Genomic DNA, 21,013 nt, shown 5'->3' with positions numbered 1-21,013 from the left:
CTCTCTCCAGCCCCGGTCGCTCCTGTCCTCTCCAACTCGGTCTCTCCTGTCATCTTCTCTCTCCAGCCCCGGTCTCTCCTGTCCTCTCCTTTCTCTCCAGCCCCGGTCTCTCCTGTGCTCTTCTCTCTCCAGCCCCAGTCTCTCCTGTGCTCTTCTCTCTCCAGTCCTGGTCTCTCCTTTCCTCTCTCAAGCCTCAGTCTCTTCCTTCCTCTTCTCTCTCTCCAGCCCCGGTCTCTCCTGTCCTCTTCTCTCTCTCCAACCCCCGTCTCTCCTGTCATCTTCTCTCTCCAGCCCCAGTCTCTCCTGTCCTCTCCAGCTTGGTCTCTCCTGTCATCCTCTCTCTCCAGCCCCGGTCGCTCCTGTTCTCTCCAGCTCGGTCTTTCCTGTCATCCTCTCTCTCCAACCCCGGTTTCTACTGTCCTCTCCAGCCCCGGTCTTTCCTGTCCTCTTCTTACTATACAGCCTTGTTCTCTCCTGTCATCTTCTCTCTCCAGCCCCGATCTCTCCTGTCCTCTCCAGCCCCGGTATGTCCTGTCCTCTTCTCTCCAGCCCCGGTCTCTCCTGTCATCTTTTCTCTCCAGCCCCGGTCTCTCCTGTCCTCTCCAGCTCGGTCTCTCTTGTCATCTTCTCTCTCCAGCCCCGGTAGCTCCTGCCCTCTCCAACTCGGTCTCTCCTGTCATCTTCTCTCTCCAGCCCCGGTCTCTCCTGTCCTCTCTTTTCTCTCCAGCCCTGGTCTCTCCTGTCCTCTTCTTGCTATCCAGCCCCAGTCTCTCCTGTCCTCTTCTCTCTCCAGCCCCAGTCTCTCCTGTCCTCTCCAGCCCTGGTCTCTCCTGTCCTCTCCTCTCTCCAGCCCCGGTCTCTCCTGCCATCTTCTCTCTCCGGCCCCGGTTTCACCTGTCCTCTCCAGCTCGGTCTCTCCTGTCATCTTCTCTCTCCAGCCCCGGTTGCTCCTGTCCTCTCCAGGTCAGTCTCTCCTGTCCTCTTCTCTCTCTCCAGCCCCGGTCTCTCCTGTCCTCTCCAGCCCCGGTCTCTCCTGTCCTCTCCTTTCTCTCCAGCCCCGGTCTCTTCTGTCCTTTTCTCTCTCTCCAGCCCCGATCTCTCCTGTCATCTTCGCTCTCCAGCCCCGGTCTCTCCTTTCCTCTCCAGCTCAGTCTCTCCTGTCATCTTCTCTCTCCAGCCCCAGTCGCTCCTGTCCTCTCCAGCTCGGTCTCTCCTGTCCTCTTCTCTCTCTCCAGCCCCGTTCTCTCCTGTCCTCTCCTTTCTCGTCAGCCCCGGTCTCTCCTGTCCTCTTCTCTTTCTCCAGCCCCGGTCGCTCCTGTCCTCTCCACCTCGGTCTCTCTTGTCATCTTCTCTCTCCAGCCCCGGTCTCTCCTGTCCTCTCCTTTCTCTCCAGCCCCGGTCTCTCCTGTCCTCTTCTCTCTATCCAGCCCTGGTCTCTCCTGTCATCTTCTCTCTCCAGCCCCGGTCTCTCCTATCATCTTCTCTCTCTCCAGCCCTGGTCTCTCCTGTCCTCTCCAGCCCCGGTCTCTCCTGTCATCTTCTCTCTCCAGCCCCGGTCTCTCCTGTCCTCTCCTTTTTCTCCAGCCCCGGTCTCTCCTGTCCTCTTCTCTCTATCCAGCCCTGGTCTCTCCTGTCATCTTCTCTCTCCAGCCCCGGTCTCTCCTGTCCTCTCCTTTCTCTCCAATCCCGATCTCTCCTGTGCTCTTCTCTCTATCCAGCCCCGGTCTCTCCTGTCATCTTCTCTCTCTCCAGCCCCGGTCTCTCCTGTCCTCTCCAGCCCCGGTCTCTCCTGTCATCTTCTCTCTCCAGCCCCGGTCTCTCCTGTCCTCTCCTTTCAATCCAGCCCCGGTCTCTCCTGTCCTCTTCTCTCTATCCAGCCCTGGTCTCTCCTGTCATCTCTCTCCAGCCCCGGTCTCTCCTGTCATCTTCTCTCTCTCCAGCCCTGGTCTCTCCTGTCCTCTCCAGCCCCGGTCTCTCCTGTCATCTTCTCTCTCCAGCCCCGGTCTCTCCTGTCCTCTCCTTTTTCTCCAGCCCCGGTCTCTCCTGTCCTCTCCTTTTTCTCCAGCCCCGGTCTCTCCTGTCCTCTCCTTTTTCTCCAGCCCCAGTCTCTTCTGTCCTTTTCTCTCTTTTCTCTCTCTCCAGCCCCGGTCTCTCTTGTCATCTTCTCTCTCCAGCCCCGGTTTCTCCTGTGCTCTTCTCTCTCCAGCCCCGGTCTCTCCTGTTCTCTCCTTTCTCTCCAACCCCGGTCTCTCCTGTCCTCTTCTCTCTCTCCAGCTCTGTCTCTCTCTCCCCAGCTCCGGTCGCTCCGCTTCTATCTTCAGCCCGCGTGTCTTCTCCTCCCCAGCCCCGATATCTCCGCTCCTCTCCAGCCCCGGTCTCTTCTCTCCGCTCCTCTCTCCATCATTGCTTATATCTGCTTCTTCCTTTGGGTACCGGACTGCACCATTTCCCAGCAGCATAGAGGGAGGGATGCAGGTGAATCACCATCCCCGCCTCGCCGACCCTTTTTTCCGCTTGGTACATTCGAGCTCTGTAGTTCCTTGCAGCAAATGGCTATTCCATGACCGCACACAGGGGTGCAGAGTCCGACAGACGAGACCAAGTGACGGGGGGCAGGGTTGAAGATGCTGATCTCGCTCGGTCGCCGAGGAGACAGACTGAAGAACAGCGAGCGGAGCGGCCGGAGCAGCTGGCGGTTTCCCGGTCTCACCGTTCCGTCCCTCGCTGCCTGGACCGGTGCACAGGGACTGTTAGCGGCGTTGTAGTGACCGGTTCTCATCGTTAACCAGTTTGGTCACCGACGGGAGCAGAGTGGACCGGTGCCTGGAGACGTAGCCGTGACCCCAGTTCTGCCGGCATAGCACCCCCTCCCGCGGTTTCCGGTGACTGACCGGCCCTTACTGGTACCAGGAGCAGAGCGAGTACCGGGCACATGATGAATTACCTACGGCGCCGCCTGTCGGACAGTAACTTCATGGCGAATCTGCCCAACGGCTACATGAGCGACCTGCAGCGACCGGAGCCTACCGCCCCGCCGCCCGCCGTGTCCCCAGTGCCGCCGGCTGTGTCCCCGGAGCCCAGCACCGGAGGCGGCGGCTTCTTCTCATCACTCTCCAATGCGGTGAAGCAGACGACTGCCGCCCTCAGCGAGCAGGTGTCCACCGCGGCCGGCGGCGTGTCCGGGGCGGCGTCCAGAGGGGCCAAAGTGCTGCTGGTGGTGGACGAGCCGCACACGGACTGGTGAGCACTGGGGAGAGAGGAGTACCGGGGAGAGGTGGGGAGACAGGAGGACCGGGGAGAGAGGGAGGTGAGGTGGGGAGAGAGGAGAACCTGGAGAGGTGGGGAGGAAAGGGAAGAGAGGAGGACCGGGGAGAGGTGGGGAGAGAGGGAGGAGAAGTGGGGAGAGAGGAGAACCTGGAGAGGTGGGGAAGAGAGGAGGACCGGGGAGAGGTGGGGAGGAAAGGGAAGAGAGGAGGCCGGGGAGAGAGGGAGGAGAGGTGGGGAGAGAGGAGAACCTGGAGAGGTGGGGAGGAAAGGGAAGAGAGGAGGACCGGGGAGAGGTGGGGAGAGAGGGAGGAGAGGTGGGGAGAGAGGAGAACCTGGAGAGGTGGGGAAGAGAGGAGGACCGGGGAGAGGTGGGGAGGAAAGGGAAGAGAGGAGGCCGGGGAGAGAGGGAGGAGAGGTGGGGAGAAAAGAGAAGAGAGGAGGACCGGGGAGAGGTGGGGAGGACAGGGAAGAGAGGAGGACCGGGGAGAGGTGGGTAGGAAAGGGAAGAGAGGTGGGGAGGACACAGAAGAGAGGTGGGGAGAGAGGGAGGAGAGGTGGGGAGGAAAGGGAAGAGAGGAAGACCGAGGAGAGGTGGGGAGAGAGGGGGGACAGGAGGAGAGGTGGGGGGAACAGGGAAGAGAGGAGGACCGGGGAGACGTGGGGAGGAAAGGGAAGAGAGGAGGACGGGGACAGGTGGGGAGGACAGGGGAGAGAGGAGGATCGGGGAGAGGTGGGGAGGACAGGGAAGAGAGGAGGTCCGGGGAGACGTGAGGAGAGAGGGAGGAGAGGTGGGGAGAGAGGAGGACCGGGGAGAGGTGGGGAGGAAAGGGAAGAGAGGAGGACCGGGGAGAGAGGAAGACCTGGGAGAGGTGGGGAGGAAAGGGAAGAGAGGTGGGGAGGACAGGGAAGAGAGGTGGGGAGAGAGGGAGGATAGGTGGGGAGGAAAGGGAAGAGAGGAGGACCGGGGGAGAGGTGGGGAGGACCGGGGAGAGGTGGGGAGAGAGGAGGACCGGGGAGAGGTGAAGAGGACACGAAAGAGAGGTGGGGAGAGAGGGAGGAGAGGTGGGGAGGAAAGGGAAGAGAGGAGGACCGGGGAGAGAGGGGGGACAGGGGGAGAGGTGGGGGGGGACAGGGAAGAGAGGAGGTCCAGGGAGAGGTGGGGAGGAAAGGGAAGAGAGGAGGATTGGGGAGAGGTGGGGAGGACAGGGAAGAGAGGAGGATTGGGAGAGGTGGGGAGGAAAGGGGAGAGGTGGGGAGAAAAAGGAAGAGAGGAGAACTGGGGAGAGGTGGGGAGGGAGGACAGAGAAGACAGGTGAAGCGAGGAGTGGTGGGGAGGGAAGGAGGACAGGGAAGAGAGGAGAACCGGGGATAGGTGGGGAAGACGGGAGCGGTGGGGAGAGAGGGAGGAGAGGTGAGGAAGAGAGGAGGACCGGGGAGAGGTGGGGAGAGAGGAGGACCTGGGAGAGGTAGGGAGAGAGGAGGACCGGGGAGAGAGGAGGACCGTAGAGAGGTGGGGGGGACAGGGAAGAGAGGAGGACGGGAAGAGGTGGAGAGAGAGGAGGACCGGAGAGCGGTGGGGAAGACTGGGAAGAGAGGAGGATCGGGAGGGGAGAGAGGGGCCAAAGTGCTTATGGTGGACGAGTCGCACAGGACTGGTGAGCAGTGGGCACCAAGAGATTGGACCAGAGAGGGAGGGCTGCAAAGAGAGAGAAGGCAGGGAATAAGAGGTGCAAAAGCGCTGGTGGTGTTGGATGAGCCACACATGGACTGGTGATCACAAGGGAGAGAAGGAGCGAGGACCAGGGTGAGAGGGACAAAGGGCAAGGGACAAGAGCAATGATCGGGGAGAGAGGAACAGAGGGTAGGGGAGCAGAACGCCAAACTGCTGCTGCACGCTGCACACATACTGGTCAGGAATTGGGAGAGAGGGCAGGGGACAAGGGGGCAAGAGAAACGGAATCTGGGAGGGAGGACAAGAGGCAAGACTGAGGAGAGAGGGAAGACAGTGGAATATATGGAAGACAGTGGGATAGAGGGCATGGAACATGAGGAGGGAGAACAGTGGAGAATTGGGAACAAGACAGTCGTGGGTGGTGAGAAGGACCATTCTACAAGAGAGAGTACAGAGTGATAGAGGGACATGGGGACAAGCGGGCCGACGGGTATCCAGGCAGCGGAAAAAAGAGGCAGGGAGAGGTAGGACTGGGGGTATAGAGGGCATGGGACAGCAATGGGAGGGAGGACTGGAGGTATTAAATGTCAGAGGACAACAGGGGCATGGGAAGGGAGGACCGGGATACAGAGGGCAGTAGGCTAGAGGGGCAGAGAACAAGAGGGCATGGAGGGTGAGGATCCGGTATAGAGGGCAGAGGACAAGAGGGGCATGGGAAGGGAGGACCGGGATACAGAGGGCAGTAGGCTAGAGGGGCAGAGAACAAGGGTCATGGAGGGTGAAGATCTGGTATAGAGGGCAGGGGACAAGAGGGGCATGGGAAGGGAGGACTGGGATACAGAGGGCAGTGGGCTAGAGGGGCAGAGAACAAGATGGAATGAAGTGTGAGGATCCGGTATAGAGGGCAGGGGACAAGAGGGGCATGGGAAGGGAGGATCGGGATACAGAGGGCAGTAGGCTAGAGGGGCAGAGAACAAGAGGGCATAGAGGGTGAGGATGCGGTATAGAGGGCAGGGGACAAGACGGGCATGGGAAGGGGGACCGGGATACAGAGGGCAGTAGGCTAGAGGGGCAGAGAACAAGAGGGCATGGAGGGTGAGGATCCGGTATAGAGGGCAGAGGACAAGAGGGGCATGGGAAGGGAGGACTAGGATACAGAGGGCAGTGGGCTAGAGGGGCAGAGAACAACTGGGAATGAAGTGTGAGGATCCGGTATAAAGGACAAGACTGGTATGAGGAGGGTCATGATTGCGTTAAGTTGAGATTAGGAAGGGCAGGAGGACGAAGATGAGATAAGGAAGAACAGTGACTGGTTGAGATGTCCAAGGTATCAGGTGACTTTGGGAGGGCAAGGTATAGGCCTGATTTGATGAACGGTAAGGTGACTTATGTTATCCAGTGCCAGTCACATCGGAGGTGAGCGATGCTGATGATTTTATGACCCCACACATCTCCTGATTAAGCACATATATTTGTAGGTATGTGGGGTCATAATATCATGGACCCGCTCACCTCTGATGTGGAAGTGGCTGGAGTCAGGTATCCTCTTTAAGGAGCGGTAAGGTATAGGGGTGACTTAAAGAAGGAGCGGGTATTAGCTGACTTGTGGAAGGGCAGGGCGTAGAGAAAACGGCAAGACTGAGGGGTGACTTTGGAAAGTGCAGGGTTTTGTGATGCCTTGAGGGAGGTCATGGTATTGGGGCGACTTACAGGAGTTATCTGCATCTGTCACTTCAGCATCAGAGGTGAGCTGTGCCTACGCCGTTAGGACCCCACACATATGTTGAGATTCTTGTTTGATGGGCAGGTATCATGCTTCCTAAGGAGCAGGACACGTGCATAATACCTGCTAATTGTGTACGCATCTCGGGAGATACGTGCAGTCATAAGGGCATTGACACTGCTCGACCAGCACTGGATAACTCCTTTAAGGAAGGGTAGGATGACTTAAAGGGAATCTGTCAGTAGGATTGTGGAGAAACGGGGTCAGTGGGTGCTCTCGTCCACTGGCCCGGCTGTCTTTAGCAAGACTGCATGGACCACGGCTCATACCACAGAACGCCCGCTCTATCTCCCCGTGGGCAATACACTACACAGACAGCACAGGGTTAAGGTAAAACAGTGTGGCAATACTTTATTGAACCACAAAACACAATAGCAAACAGAACAATCTCACCATGGCTGGAACTGTTTGGTTACATGGGCACATATAAAATATCACTGCGTCTCCACGTATTTCAAGTATGACATGATGTCAGAGCTCCCAGGGTCGCTACTCCATCTGTGGATGAGCGCACAGAGAAGAGGTAACGACAAGCATAGGGAGATGACCAAGAACTGTCCATAGAGTCCATACAAGGTCCAAAGCCAGTTGACACGAGAGTCACCACCTGGCTTATCTAACCATCTCCATGGAACCAGGCGACCAGCGGGTCCCATACCTGGCTTTCTCCAAACATATCCATGGTTCAGAGATGGTCACTGGATCAGATCTGTGTCCTTCCAACTGGCGCCAAAACCCCCTAGGATGTATCCTATAGAATCATAGATCAGTGTCCCTCGTGATGGTGCCATGATGAATTGGCTGCAGTCCTTTCTGTTGTCTGTTGGGTGGTTTGCAGAATGTCTGGCTGGTAGCTCTGTATTACTTCTCCGTCTCCCATGATGTGATCTCTGAGTCTTTTTATACCCAAGGCATGTAAGCTATTTTTATAATTACCCAGGGTCTTTCAGTCCAACATCAAGATAAGGTAAACAATGGTGATGGGATTAAGTAGCACTATTAGCATATAAGCACACATCAAAAAACAAAGCTTAAAGGTACCGTTACACTTAAAGGGAACCTGTCACCCCGTTTTTTCCGTATGAGATAAAAATACTGTTAAATAGGGCCTGAGCTGTGCATTACAATAGTGTAGTTTGTGTACCCCGATTCCCCACCTATGCTGCCGAAATACGTTACCAAAGTAGTCGTTTTCGCCTGTCAATCAGGCTGGTCTGGTCAAAAGGGCGTGGTGTCTTCCCCCAGATTTTGCTTAGTTTTCCGTTGGTGGCGTAGTGGTGTGCGCATGTCCAAGGTTCCGAATCCACTGCACAGGGGAGTGGAAAGAACGCGATGTGCACTATTTCATTGGTGATCGGTGGGCGCGGCCATCTTCCTTTGGCCGCGCGTGCGCAGAAGCGGCGCTCTGCTGGCCGCGGCTTCAGGAAAATGGCCGCGGGATGCCGCGCGTGCGCAGATGGAGATCGCGGTGGCCATTTTCCTGAAGCCGAGATGCGGACTCTGCTTCAGGAAAATGGCCGCCGCGATCTCCATCTGCGCAAGATGGCCGCCCCCACCGATCACCAATGAAATAGCGCACATCGCGCTCTTTTCACTCCCCTGTGCAGTGGATTCGGGACCTTGGACATGCGCACACCACTACGCCACCAACGGAAAACTAAGCAAAATCTGGGGGAAGACACCACGCCCTTTTGACCAGACCAGCCTGATTGACAGGCGAAAACGACTACTTTGGTAACGTATTTCGGCAGCATAGGTGGGGAATCGGGGTACACAAACTACACTATTGTAATGCACAGCTCAGGCCCTATTTAACAGTATTTTTATCTCATACGGAAAAAACGGGGTGACAGGTGCCCTTTAACGACTTACCAATGATCACGACCAGCGATACGACCTGGCCGTGATCGTTGGTAAGTCGTTGTGTGGTCGCTGGGGAGCTGTCACACAGACAGCTCTCTCCAACGACCAGCGATCAGGGGAACGACTTCGGCATCGTTGAAACTGTCTTCAATGATGCCGAAGTCCCCGGGTAACCAGGGTAAACATCGGGTTACTAAGTGCAGGGCCGCGCTTAGTAGCCCGATATTTACCCTGGTTACCATTGTAAAAGTTTAAAAAAAACAAACAAAAAAACACTACATACTCACATTCCGATGTCTGTCACATCCCCCGCCGTCAGCTTCCTGCACTGACTGTGTCAGCGCCGGCCGTAAAGCAGAGCACACACATCGCTGAAGACATCGCTGGATCGGTGTCACACACGCCGATCCAGCGATGACAGCGGGTGATCAGCGACCAAATAAAGGTCCTGATCATTCCCTACGACCAACGATCTCCCAGCAGGGGCCTGATCGTTGGTCGCTGTCACACTATAACGAGATCGTTAGCGGGACCGTTGCTACGTCACAAAAAGCGTGACGTTGCAACGATATCGTTAACGAAATCGTTATGTGTGAAGGTACCTTAACACACTCAATGTACAGTCACTATTACAGACTTACACAGTATGTTAGATAGTATATCAGTGGGCAAGTCTGTCTTCTTGACCCACCAGACATAAACACTTAAATTCACAAGCCAATATACAGATAAAAAGACAGTTCTTTTGGTTTTTGCAAAAACATGGTTGTCTGGGAAATTAAGATACAATCTGGTTTCTTCACAAGGATCAACCCTCTTAAGCGATCTGATCTTCTTATTATATACATGAAACAGTTTAGGAGGGTTGATCCTACTGACAGATTGCCTGTAAAAATTGGCACAGTATAGGAATGGGGCGAATTAGAGCTTAGAGCTTTGCTGTTTCATCAGTGTTTGATTGATGGGGGTCCCACTCCTGCCTGTTCCTTAGTGAGCAGTGCTCCCTCTTTGGTCCTTTGCCCATAAGCATGGGGCTCTATTGTGTCTTCGGTTGGGGCCCGTCGGGGCAGCTTACTGGTAATGCAGCAGATATGTGACATGTGCTCTGATATCACAGACTATACTGAACCCCTTGAGCATGTGTGGTGTCACATCATTGGGAATATTACCCTCATCACTCCCGGAGTGCGGTCACTTTGCAGCCAGCGGCATGAACTAGAACTGGAAGCCTTTTAGCTAATAACCATTGAGAATGAGCAGATGGCCTTGTCTCATTTGGTCAACGATGTGCATAAACTAATTGCAGCAACCTGGTACTCAATCTGAGGGTCTAGTGGCCCCAGCAGCCGGTGTGTGGTGCTATGTGGGAGTATGGAGGAGGGAATGGGAAGGATTGGGGAAATTCGTGACGTGTGACTGTACAAGTCTTCAGTGTATTCCCAAGGTTGTTTCACCAAGACATCCTCTTTAAAAGCTTCTGTCTCGGGGGAAAAAGCTGATGGTCAGCTCCCTGCGCCACTATCGTCAAATTCTGGGCAGCAGTCATCCAATGTCTATGGGAGTAACATGAGGAGATGATAGGAGGAGGAGGATTTATTGGAAAGTAAAGATTGAGGCCGAGGAAGGAAAGAGGAAGGAGAAAATCAAAGGACAAGTACAGAGGGCATTCCTTGTATATTATGGACATAGGACAGAGAATTTATGGATTCAAAGCAAAACAGTATGGACACTGGAAGATTGAGGGTCTGAGGAAGGTCAGAAACACAAGGGACGTGGAGATGACTTGCATCTACTATAATACTGTCCCCTATGTACAAGAATATAACTACTATAATACTGCCCCCTATGTACAAGAATATAACTACTAAAATACTGTCCCCTATGTACAAGAATATAACTACTATAATACTGCCCCCTTTCTACAGGAATATAACTACTATAATACTGCTCCCTATGTACAAGAATATAACTACTATAATACTACTCCTATGTGCAAGAATATAACTACTATAATACTGCGCCTATGTACAAAAATATAACTACTATAATACTCCCCCTATGTACAAGAATATAGCTACTATAATACTGCCCCCTATGTACAAGAATATAGCTACTATAATACTGCCCCCTATGTGCAAGAACATAACTACTATAATACTGCCCCTATGTACAAGAATATGACTACTATAATACTGCCCCCTATGAGCAAGAATATAACTACTATAATACTGACCCCTATGTACAAGAATATAACTACTATAATACTGCCCCTATGTACAAGAATATGACTACTATAATACTGCCCACTATGTGCAAGAATATGACTACTATAATACTGCCCCCTATGTGCAAGAACATAACTACTATAATACTGCCCCTATGTACAAGAATATGACTACTATAATACTGCCCCCTATGAGCAAGAATATAACTACTATAATACTGCCCCTATGTACAAGAATATGACTACTATAATACTGCCCCCTATGTACAAGAATATAACTACTATAATACTGCCCCTATGCACAAGAATATAACTACTATAATACTGCCCCCTATGTGCAAGAATATAACTACTATAATACTGCTCCTATGTACAAGAATATAACTACTATAATACTGCCCCTATGTGCATGAATATAACTAATACTGCCCCTATGTACAAGAATATAACTACTATAATACTGCTCCTATGTACATGAATATAACTACTATAATAATGCTCCTATGTACAAGAATATAACTACTATAATACTGCCCCTATGGACAAGAATACAACTACTATAATACTGCCCCTATGTACAAGAATATAACTACTATAATACTGTTGCTATGTACATGAATATAACTACTATAATACTGCCCCTATGTACAAGACTATAACTACTATAATACTGCCCCTATGTACAAGAATATAACTACTATAATACTGCCCCTATGTACAAGAATATAACTACTATATTACTGTTGCTATGTACATGAATATAGCTACTATAATAATGCTCCTATGTACAAGAAATTAACTACTATAAGGCTACTTTCAGACATAGCGCATTTTTGAGCGCTATTTTGCGGGCGCTTTTCAAAAATGCGCAATGTCATTTTCGTCTGCCGGCAAAGTGAATGAGAAATTCACTTTGCCGTTCAGACACACCGCAAAAAAACGCGGCGCTTTTGTCTGCAAACACGCCGGCGTAAAAAGAATTGACATGTCAATTCTTTACGCAGCGGCGTGTCTGCGTATCCCCCTAGGGCCCCATATTAACGTGCACACACAGCGCCTTTGTCCTGGGTGTCGGCGTCTTTGTACGGAGGGGTTGACACCCAGGACCGGACGTGACGTCGGACAGGAAGAGGGAAGCCCCCGCCCCCCAGTGAAGCAGAGGTGTGTGTGTGTGTGTGTGTGTGTGTGTGTGTGTGTGTGTGTGTGTGTGTGTGTGTGTGTGTGTGTGTGTGTCGACGCTGCAGCGATAGCGACAACGATCGCTGCAGCGTCGCTGTTTGATCGCTGGAGAGCTGTCACACAGACCGCTCTCCAGCGACCAAGGATGCCGAGGCCCCCGGGTAACCAGAGTAAACATCGGGTTACTAAGCGCAGGGCCGCGCTTAGTAACCCGATGTTTACCCTGGTTACCAGCGTAAAAGTAAAAAAAAAAAACAGTACATGCTCACCTGCGCGTCCCCCAGCGTCTGCTTCCTGACACTGACTGAGCTCCGGCCTTAACAGCACAGCGGTGACGTCACCGCTCTGCTTTCACTTTCACTTTAGGGCCGGCGCTCAGTCACTTTGATACGTGGCACTGAAATATGTGGCACTGAAATATGTGATACGTGGCACGTGTCACTTAAATACGTGGCACGTGGCACTTTGATACGTGGCACTTTGATACGTGGCACGTGTCACTTAAATACGTGGCACGTGGCACTTTGATACGTGGCACTTTGATACGTGGCACGTGTCACTTAAATACGTGGCACGTGGCACTTTGATACGTGGCACGTGGCACTTTGATACGTGGCACTGAAATATGTGGCACGTGGCACTTTGATACGTGGCACTGAAATATGTGGCACGTGGCACTTTGATACGTGGCACGTGGCACTTTGATACGTGGCACGTGGCACTTTGATACGTGGCACGTGTCACTTAAATACGTGGCACTTTGATACGTGGCACGTGGCACTTTGATACGTGGCACTGAAATATGTGGCACGTGGCACTTTGATACGTGGCACGTGGCACTTTGATACGTGGCACTGAAATACGTGGCACTGAAATACGTGATACGTGGCACTTAAATACGTGGCACGTGGCACTTAAATACGTGGCACGTGGCACTTTGATACGTGGCACGTGGCACTTTGATACGTGGCACTGAAATATGTGGCACGTGGCACTTTGATACGTGGCACTGAAATATGTGGCACGTGGCACTTTGATACGTGGCACGTGGCACTTTGATACGTGGCACTTTGATACGTGGCACGTGGCACTTTGATACGTGGCACGTGGCACTTTGATACGTGGCACTGAAATATGTGGCACGTGGCACTTTGATACGTGGCACGTGGCACTTTGATACGTGGCACTGAAATACGTGGCACTGAAATACGTGATACGTGGCACTTAAATACGTAGCACTTAAATACGTGGCACGTGGCACTTAAATACGTGGCACTGAAATACGTGGCACTGAAATACGTGGCACGTGGCACTGAAATACGTGGCACGTGGCACTGAAATACGTGGCACTGAAATACGTGGCACTTAAATACGTGGCACTTAAATACGTGGCACTTAAATACGTGGCACTTAAATACGTGGCACTTAGGCTATGTTCACATTTGCGTTGTGCGCCGCATGCGTCCTTTTTTTGATTGATTTTGGACGCAGCAAAAATGCAACTTGCTGCGTCCTCTGCGGCCGGATGCGTGCGCTGCAGTGACGCATGCGGCCGGCGCAAAACGCAAGTGCGACGCATGTCCATGCGCCCCCATGTTAAATATAGGGGCGCATGATGCATGCGGCGCCCGACGCTGCGGCGCAGACCGCAAATGTGAACGTAGACTTAAATAGCTGGATAGAGCTGGATCCGCGGGCTGTGATCTGGCCTACGCTCAGCACTCTGCGGAGCGCTGTCATTCAAAACACGTCCACTCATTTTGGTGTTTAGTCCCAAAATGGAGGATTGAAGAAGAAAAGGGTTGGACAAGGAAATGACATCATTTCTTTTTTTTTTCCCCCACTGCAGTTAAAGCTTTATTTGTGTCAAACACAGACAATCTGCAGAGAAAACTGCATAAAAAAACGCACTAAAAACCGCATCAAAAACGCACCAAAAACGCACCTGCGTTTTCTGCCAAGAGCTGCGGTTTTTGTCCTGAAAAAAAAGGATTGAAATCAGGATCGTGTGAACATACCCTTACCGTACAGGGTTACGAGGGGGGGCGTCTGACTGACGCCTGCCCTAGTAACCTGGGGTTAGTGACAGTGGGGTTAGTGACAGTGGGGTTAGTAAACCCCAGCTGATGTCTGTTCCGCTTGCTGAGGCGTCTTTGGCTCAAGGCCATTGCAGCTGGCAGAATCGACATGATGTTAACTCCAGTGTGTATTGTATTCTGAGTCATAAAGACAGGAAATGACCTCAATGACTTTTTTTTTTCCCCTTTTTTTTTTTTTTCAAACAAACTTTATTTTCAGTACACAATGCTGAAAAAAACGCAGCTGCAAAAAACGCAGCAAAAAACGCTGTGTGTGAAAGCAGCTGCGTTTTTTGCCTGCGTAAAAAAACGCAGGTAAAGCAGCAGCAAAATACGCGCGCGTAAAAATACGCAGCAAATATGCTGTGTGTGAAAGTAGCCTAATACTGCCCCTATGTACAAGAATGTAACTACTATAATACTGCCCCTATGTACAAGAATATAACTACTATAATACTGTCCCCTATGTACAAGAATATAACTATGTGCTAGTATAGTATATAACTACTATAAGGCCGGAGTCACACTAGCGAGAAATACGGACGAGTGCTATGCGATGAAAAATAGATATCAAATAGATAAAATAAATGTCTACACATAGTATAACTAGATATATATGTATATATACAGTACAGAGCAAAAGTTTGGACACACCTTCTCATTTAAAGATTTTTCTGTATTTTCATGACTATGAAAATTGTACATTCACACTGAAGGCATCAAAACTATGAATTAACACATGTGGAATTGTATACTTAACAAAAAAGTGTGAAACAACTGAAATTATGTCTTATATTCTAGGTTCTGCAAAGTAGCCACCTTTTGCTTTGATGACAGCTTTGCACACTCTTGGCATTCTCTTGATGAGCTTCAAGAGGTAGTCACCGGGAATGGTTTTCACTTCACAGGTGTGCCCTGTCAGGTTTAACGCCTTCCCGAACTCAGCCGTACTATTACTCCGGAGGTCGGATCCCCTGCTTTGATGTGGGCTCCGGCGCTGAGCCCACATCAAAGCCGGGACGTGTCAGCTGTTTTGAACAGCTGACATATGCGCGCAATAGCGGCGGGTGAAATCGCGATTCACCCGCCGCTATTAACTAGTTAAATGCCGCTGTCAAATGCTAACAGCGGCATTTAACCGGCGCTTCTGGCCATCGGGCTGGAAATGAGTGCATTGTCGACCCCCTTCACATGATCGGGGGTCAGCGATGCATCAGCATAGCAACCAGAGGTCTCCTTGAGACCTCTATGGTTGCTGATGCCGGCTTGCTGTGAGCGCCACCCTGTGGTCGGCGCTCATAGCAAGCCTGTAATTCAGCTACATAGGAAAGATCTGATGATCGCTGCTATGTACCAGAGCCGATCAGTCTATGCCAGCTTCTAGCCTCCCATGGAGGCTATTGAAAAATGGCAAAAGTAAAAAAAAAAAGTTTAAAAAAATATGAAAAAAATAAAAAAAATACAAAAGTTTAAATCATTCCCCTTTCGCCCCATTCAAAATAAAACAAAAAAAATTCAAAACTACACATATTTGGTATTGACGCTTTCAGAATCGCCCGATCTATCAATAAAAAAAGGATTAACCTGATCGCTAAACAGTCTAGCGGGAAAAAAATTAAAAACGCCAGAATTACGTTTTTTTGGTCGCCGTGAATTGCATTAAAATGTAATAACGGGCGATCAAAAGAACATATCTGCACCAAAATGGTATCATTAAAAACGCCAGCTTGGCACGCAAAATATAAGCCTTCACCCAACCCCAGATCACGAAAAATGGAGACGCTATGGGTATCGGAAAATTGCGCAATTTTTTTTAAATTTTTTTTTTAGCAAAGTTTGAAATTTTTTTTTACCACTTAGATAAAACGTAACCTAGACATGTTTTGTGTCTATGAACTCGTAATGACCTGAAGAATCAAAATGGCAGTTTTAGCATTTAGTGAACCTAGCAAAAAAGCCAAACAAAAAACTATGTGGGATTTCACTTTTTTTGCAATTTTACCGCACCTGGAATTTTTTTCCCGTTTTCTAGTATGCAACATGCTAAAACCAATGAAGAAGTTGAAAAGTGCAACTTGTCCTGCAAAAAACAAGCCCTCACATGGCCATATTGACGGAAAAATAAAAAAGTTATGGCTCTGGGAAGAAGGGGAGTGAAAAACGAGAATGCAAAAACGGAAAAGGGCAAGGTCGTGAAAGGGTTAATAAGTGGGATTTCTTGCCTTATAAATGGGATTGGGACCATCAGTTGTGTTGGGCAGAAGTCTGGTGGATACACAGCTGATAGTCCTACTGAATAGACCGTTAGAATTTGTATTATGGCAAGAAAAAAGGAGCTAAGTAAAGACAAACGAGTGGCCGTCATTCCTTTAAGAAATGAAGGTCAGTCAGTCCGAAATATTGGGAAAATTTTGAAAGTGTCCCCAAGTGCAGTTGCAAAAACCATCAAGCGCTACAAAGAAACTGGCTCACATGAGGACCGCCCCAGAAAAGGAAGACCAAGAGTCACCTCTGCTTCTGAGGATAAGTTTATCCGAGTCACCAGCCTCAGAAATCGCTGGTTAACAGCAGCTCAGATTAGAGACCAGGTCAATGCCACACAGAGTTCTAGCAGCAGACACATCTCTACAACAACTGTTAAGAGGAGACTTTGTGCAGTAGGCCTTCATGGTAAAATAGCTGCTAGGAAACCACTGCTAAGGACAGGCAACTAGCAGAAGAGACTTGTTTGGGCTAAAGAACACAAGGAATGGACATTAGACCAGTGGAAATCTGTGCTTTGGTCTGATGAGTCCAAATTTGAGATCTTTGGTTCCAACCACCGTGTCTTTGTGCGACGCAGACAAGGTGAACGGATGGACTCTACATGCCTGGTTCCCACCGTGAAGCATGGAGGAGGAGGTGTGATGGTGTGGGGGTGCTTTGCTGGTGACACTGTTGGGGATTTATTCAAAATTGAAGGCATACTGAACCAGCATGGCTACCACAGCATCTTGCAGCGGCATGCTATTCCATCCGGTTTGTGTTTAGTTGGACCATCATTTATTTTTCAACAGGACAATGACCCCAAACACACCTCCAGGCTGTGTAAGGGCTATTTGACCAAGAAGGAGAGTGATGGGTGAGCTGGACCGCAGAGTGAAGGCAAAAGGGCCAACAAGTGCTAAGCATCTCTGGGAACTCCTTCAAGATTGTTGGAAGACCATTCCCGGTGACTACCTCTTGAAGCTCATCAAGAGTGTGCAAAACAGTCATCAAAGCAAAAGGTGACTACTTTGAAGAACCTAGAATATAAGACATATTTTCAGTTGTTTCACACTTTTTTGTTAAGTATATAATTCCACATGTGTTAATTCATAGTTTTGATGCCTTCAGTGTGAATGTACAATTTTCATAGTCATGAAAATACAGAAAAATCTTTAAATGAGGTGTGTCCAAACTTTTGGTCTGTACTGTGTATATATATATCTTTATATTTCGTAGAGAGTTAGATAGCAGAATAGCCGATTGCCCTGTGTCGGTGGCATATGGGGTAATAAGGGGTTAATACCTTCCTATTTTAAGGTGACAATAAGCCTGGTTAATAATGGGGAGGTGTCAATAAGACACCTATCCATTATTAATCCAATAGTATGAAAGGGTTAAAAATACACACATTAAGAATACAGTCTTTTAATGAAATAATGAAACACACAGGTTTACCTTCTTCATTACACTCTCAGTTGAAGCGAAGCCCTCATTCTTCTATAAAAAAAATGCAACATAAAAAAGCAACAATATCCCATACCTGTCCTCTGTACAGTCAAGTCCCACACTGCAATCCATCTCAAGGTGTTAAATAGTTTACAACCGGGAGCATTGCTAATGCTACCGGCCGGGCTGTAAGCCACAGAGGAATGAATGAAAAGCTGCCTGCGCAGCCTCCCCACCTGACTAGACATGAACTCATTAGCGTGGGAAAGTTTCTGAACATTTTCCCACGCTGTCAAGTTCACCGTGTCAGGCGGGGCCGACTACCGCTGATGTCACTTAGGCTGCACTGACTCCCCGCCTGACGCAGTAAACTTGACAGCGTGGGAAAATGTTCAGAAACTTTCCCTCGCTAATGAGTTTATGTCCGGTCAGGTGGGGAGGTTGCGCAGGCCGGCGAGAAAATCTCACCATATGGATGACATACGGATGTCACACGGATACTTTAATGAGAAAAAATTGCATCCTCGCATTGCACACAGATGACATACGGATCACTGTTTGGGAACATTTCTGCGAACCTCGGCCGTGAAAAACTGACCTTTTTTTTATATGTTGTGTGTGACTCCAGCCTAATACTGCCCCTATATGCAAGAATATAACTACTATAATCCTGCCTCTATGTACTACAATATATCTACTATAATACTGCACCTATGTACAAGAATATAACTACTATAATACTGCTCCTATGTACAAGAATATAACTACTATAATACTGCCCCTATATGCAAGAATATAACTACTATAATCCTGCCTCTATGTACTAGAATATATCTACTATAATACTGCACCTATGTACAAGAATATAACTACTATAATACTGCTCCTATGTACAAGAATATAACTACTATAATACTGTCCCTATGTACAAGAATATAGCTACTATAATACTGCTCCTATGTACAAGAATATAGCTATTATAATACTCCCCCTATGTACAAGAATATAACTGCTATAATACTGCCCCCTATGTACAGGAATATAACTACTATAATACTGCCCCAATGTACAAGAATATAACTACTATAATACTGCCCCAATGTACAAGAATATAAATACTATAATACTGCTCCCATGTATAAGAATATTACTGGAAGGCTAAAAAATGAATATGCCTGGTAGAATATGAGATTTGATGTTGGAAGAGGATCTAGGTATGTAATGGACACGGTGATAGGATTATTTATTTTAGTTTGTGGCTGCTGCAAAATGGGTGTAGAGGATGGGGAATGGAAATGTCTGTACAACTAGTGTCCTGTATGTGTAGGTAAATATATATATACTAGATGGTAGCCCGATTCTAACGCATCGGGTATTCTAGAATATGTATGTAGTTTAGTTATGAAGATTTTAGAATAATACATTGAATACACAGGATTCAATTCGGACTGCGCATGTCGCTGATTGTTCGCGGCCGGCCATGTAGTATATAACAGCCCACGTAGTAAATAGCACAGCTACGTAGTATATTGCACAGCCATGTAGTATATAGCACAGCAACGTAGTATATAGCACAGCCACGTAGTATATAGCACAGCCACATAGTATATAGCACAGCCACATAGTATATAACACAGCCCACGGAGTATATAGCACAGCCACGTAGTATATAGCACAGCCCACAGAGTGTATAACAGCCCTCATAGCATATAACACAGCCACATAGTTTATAACTGCCCACGCACGCAGTATATAACACAGCCCACGTAGTGTATAACACAGGCCACGTAGTGTATAACACAGGCCACATAGTGTATTGCACAGCCCACGTAGTATATTGCACAGCCCACGTAGTACATTGCACAACCCACGTAGTACATTGCACAGCCCACGTAGTATATAGCACAGCCCACGTAGTATATTGCACAGCCCACATAGTATATTGCACAGCCCACGTAGTATATAGCACAGCCCACGTAGTATATAGCACAGCCCACGTAGTACATTGCACAGCCCACGTAGTATATTGCACAGCCCACATGATTCAATTCGGACTGCGCCTGTGGCTGATTGTTCGCGGCCGGCCATGTAGTATATAACAGCCCACGTAGTAAATAGCACAGCCACGTAGTATATTGCACAGCCACGTAGTATATAGCACAGCCACGTAGTATATAGCACAGCCACGTAGTATATAGCACAGCCCACGGAGTATATAGCACAGCCCACGGAGTATATAGCACAGCCACATAGTATATAACACAGCCCACTGAGTATATAGCACAGCCACATAGTATATAACATAGCCCACGGAGTATATAGCACAGCCACGTAGTTTAATAACAGCCCACGTAGCATATAACACAGCTCACGTATATAACAGCCCACGCACGCAGTATATAACACAGGCCACGTAGTGTATAACACAGGCCACGTAGTGTATAACACAGGCCACGTAGTGTATAACACAGGCCACGTAGTGTATAACACAGCCCACGTAGTGTATAACACAGCCCACGTAGTGTATAACACAGGCCGCGTAGTGTATTGCACAGCCCACGTAGTATATTGCACAGCCTACGTAGTACATTGCACAGCCCACGTAGTACATTGCACAGCCCACGTAGTATATAGCACAGCCCACGTAGTATATAGCACAGCCCACGTAGTATATAGCACAGCCCACGTAGTATATTGCACAGCCCACGTAGTATATTGCACAGCCCACGTAGTATATTGCACAGCCCACGCAGTACATTGCACAGCTCACGTTGTACATTGCACAGCCCACGTAGTATATTGCACAGCCCACGTAGTATATTGCACAGCCCACATAGTATATTGCTCAGCCCACGTAGTATATTGCACAGCCCACGTAGTATATTGCACAGCCCACGTAGTATATTGCACAGCCCACGCAGTATATTGCACAGCCCACGTAGTATATAGCAGCCCACGTAGTATATTGCACAGCCCACATAGTATATTGCACAGCCCACGTAGTACATTGCACAGCCCACGTAGTATATAGCAATGTGGGCATCATATCCCTGTTAAAAAAGAATTAAAATAAAAAATAGTTATATACTCACCTTCCGTTGGCCCCGGATCCAAGCGAAGCGGTTACCGACGCTCCTCGGGTGCTCCGGACCCAAGAGTGCATTGCGGTCTCGCGAGATGATGACCTAGCGGTCTCGCGAGACCGCTACGTCATCATCTCGCGAGACCGCAATGCATGGAGCGGTCACCGGAGT

The 21,013-nt window shown here is 49.4% G+C and overlaps 1 protein-coding gene across 4 annotated transcripts in view; it reads left to right on the top strand.

The window, feature by feature from the left end:
• The first annotated feature begins 2,792 nt into the window (after window positions 1-2,792).
• Window positions 2,793-21,013, top strand: part of SYN1 (synapsin I) — a 93,578-nt gene continuing 75,357 nt past the window's right edge. For all 4 annotated transcript variants that reach the window (XM_077284022.1, XM_077284021.1, XM_077284023.1 and 1 more), the window contains exon 1: window positions 2,793-3,240. In XM_077284022.1, coding sequence (XP_077140137.1) covers window positions 2,933-3,240 — 308 coding nt within the window. In that variant the 5' untranslated portion in view covers window positions 2,793-2,932. The remainder of the gene's footprint in view (window positions 3,241-21,013) is intronic.

The sequence above is a fragment of the Ranitomeya variabilis genome, chromosome 2 (genome assembly GCF_051348905.1).
Source record: "Ranitomeya variabilis isolate aRanVar5 chromosome 2, aRanVar5.hap1, whole genome shotgun sequence".
Taxonomy (NCBI): Eukaryota; Metazoa; Chordata; class Amphibia; order Anura; family Dendrobatidae; genus Ranitomeya; species Ranitomeya variabilis.
This window is presented reverse-complemented; position numbering and strand designations above follow the sequence as displayed.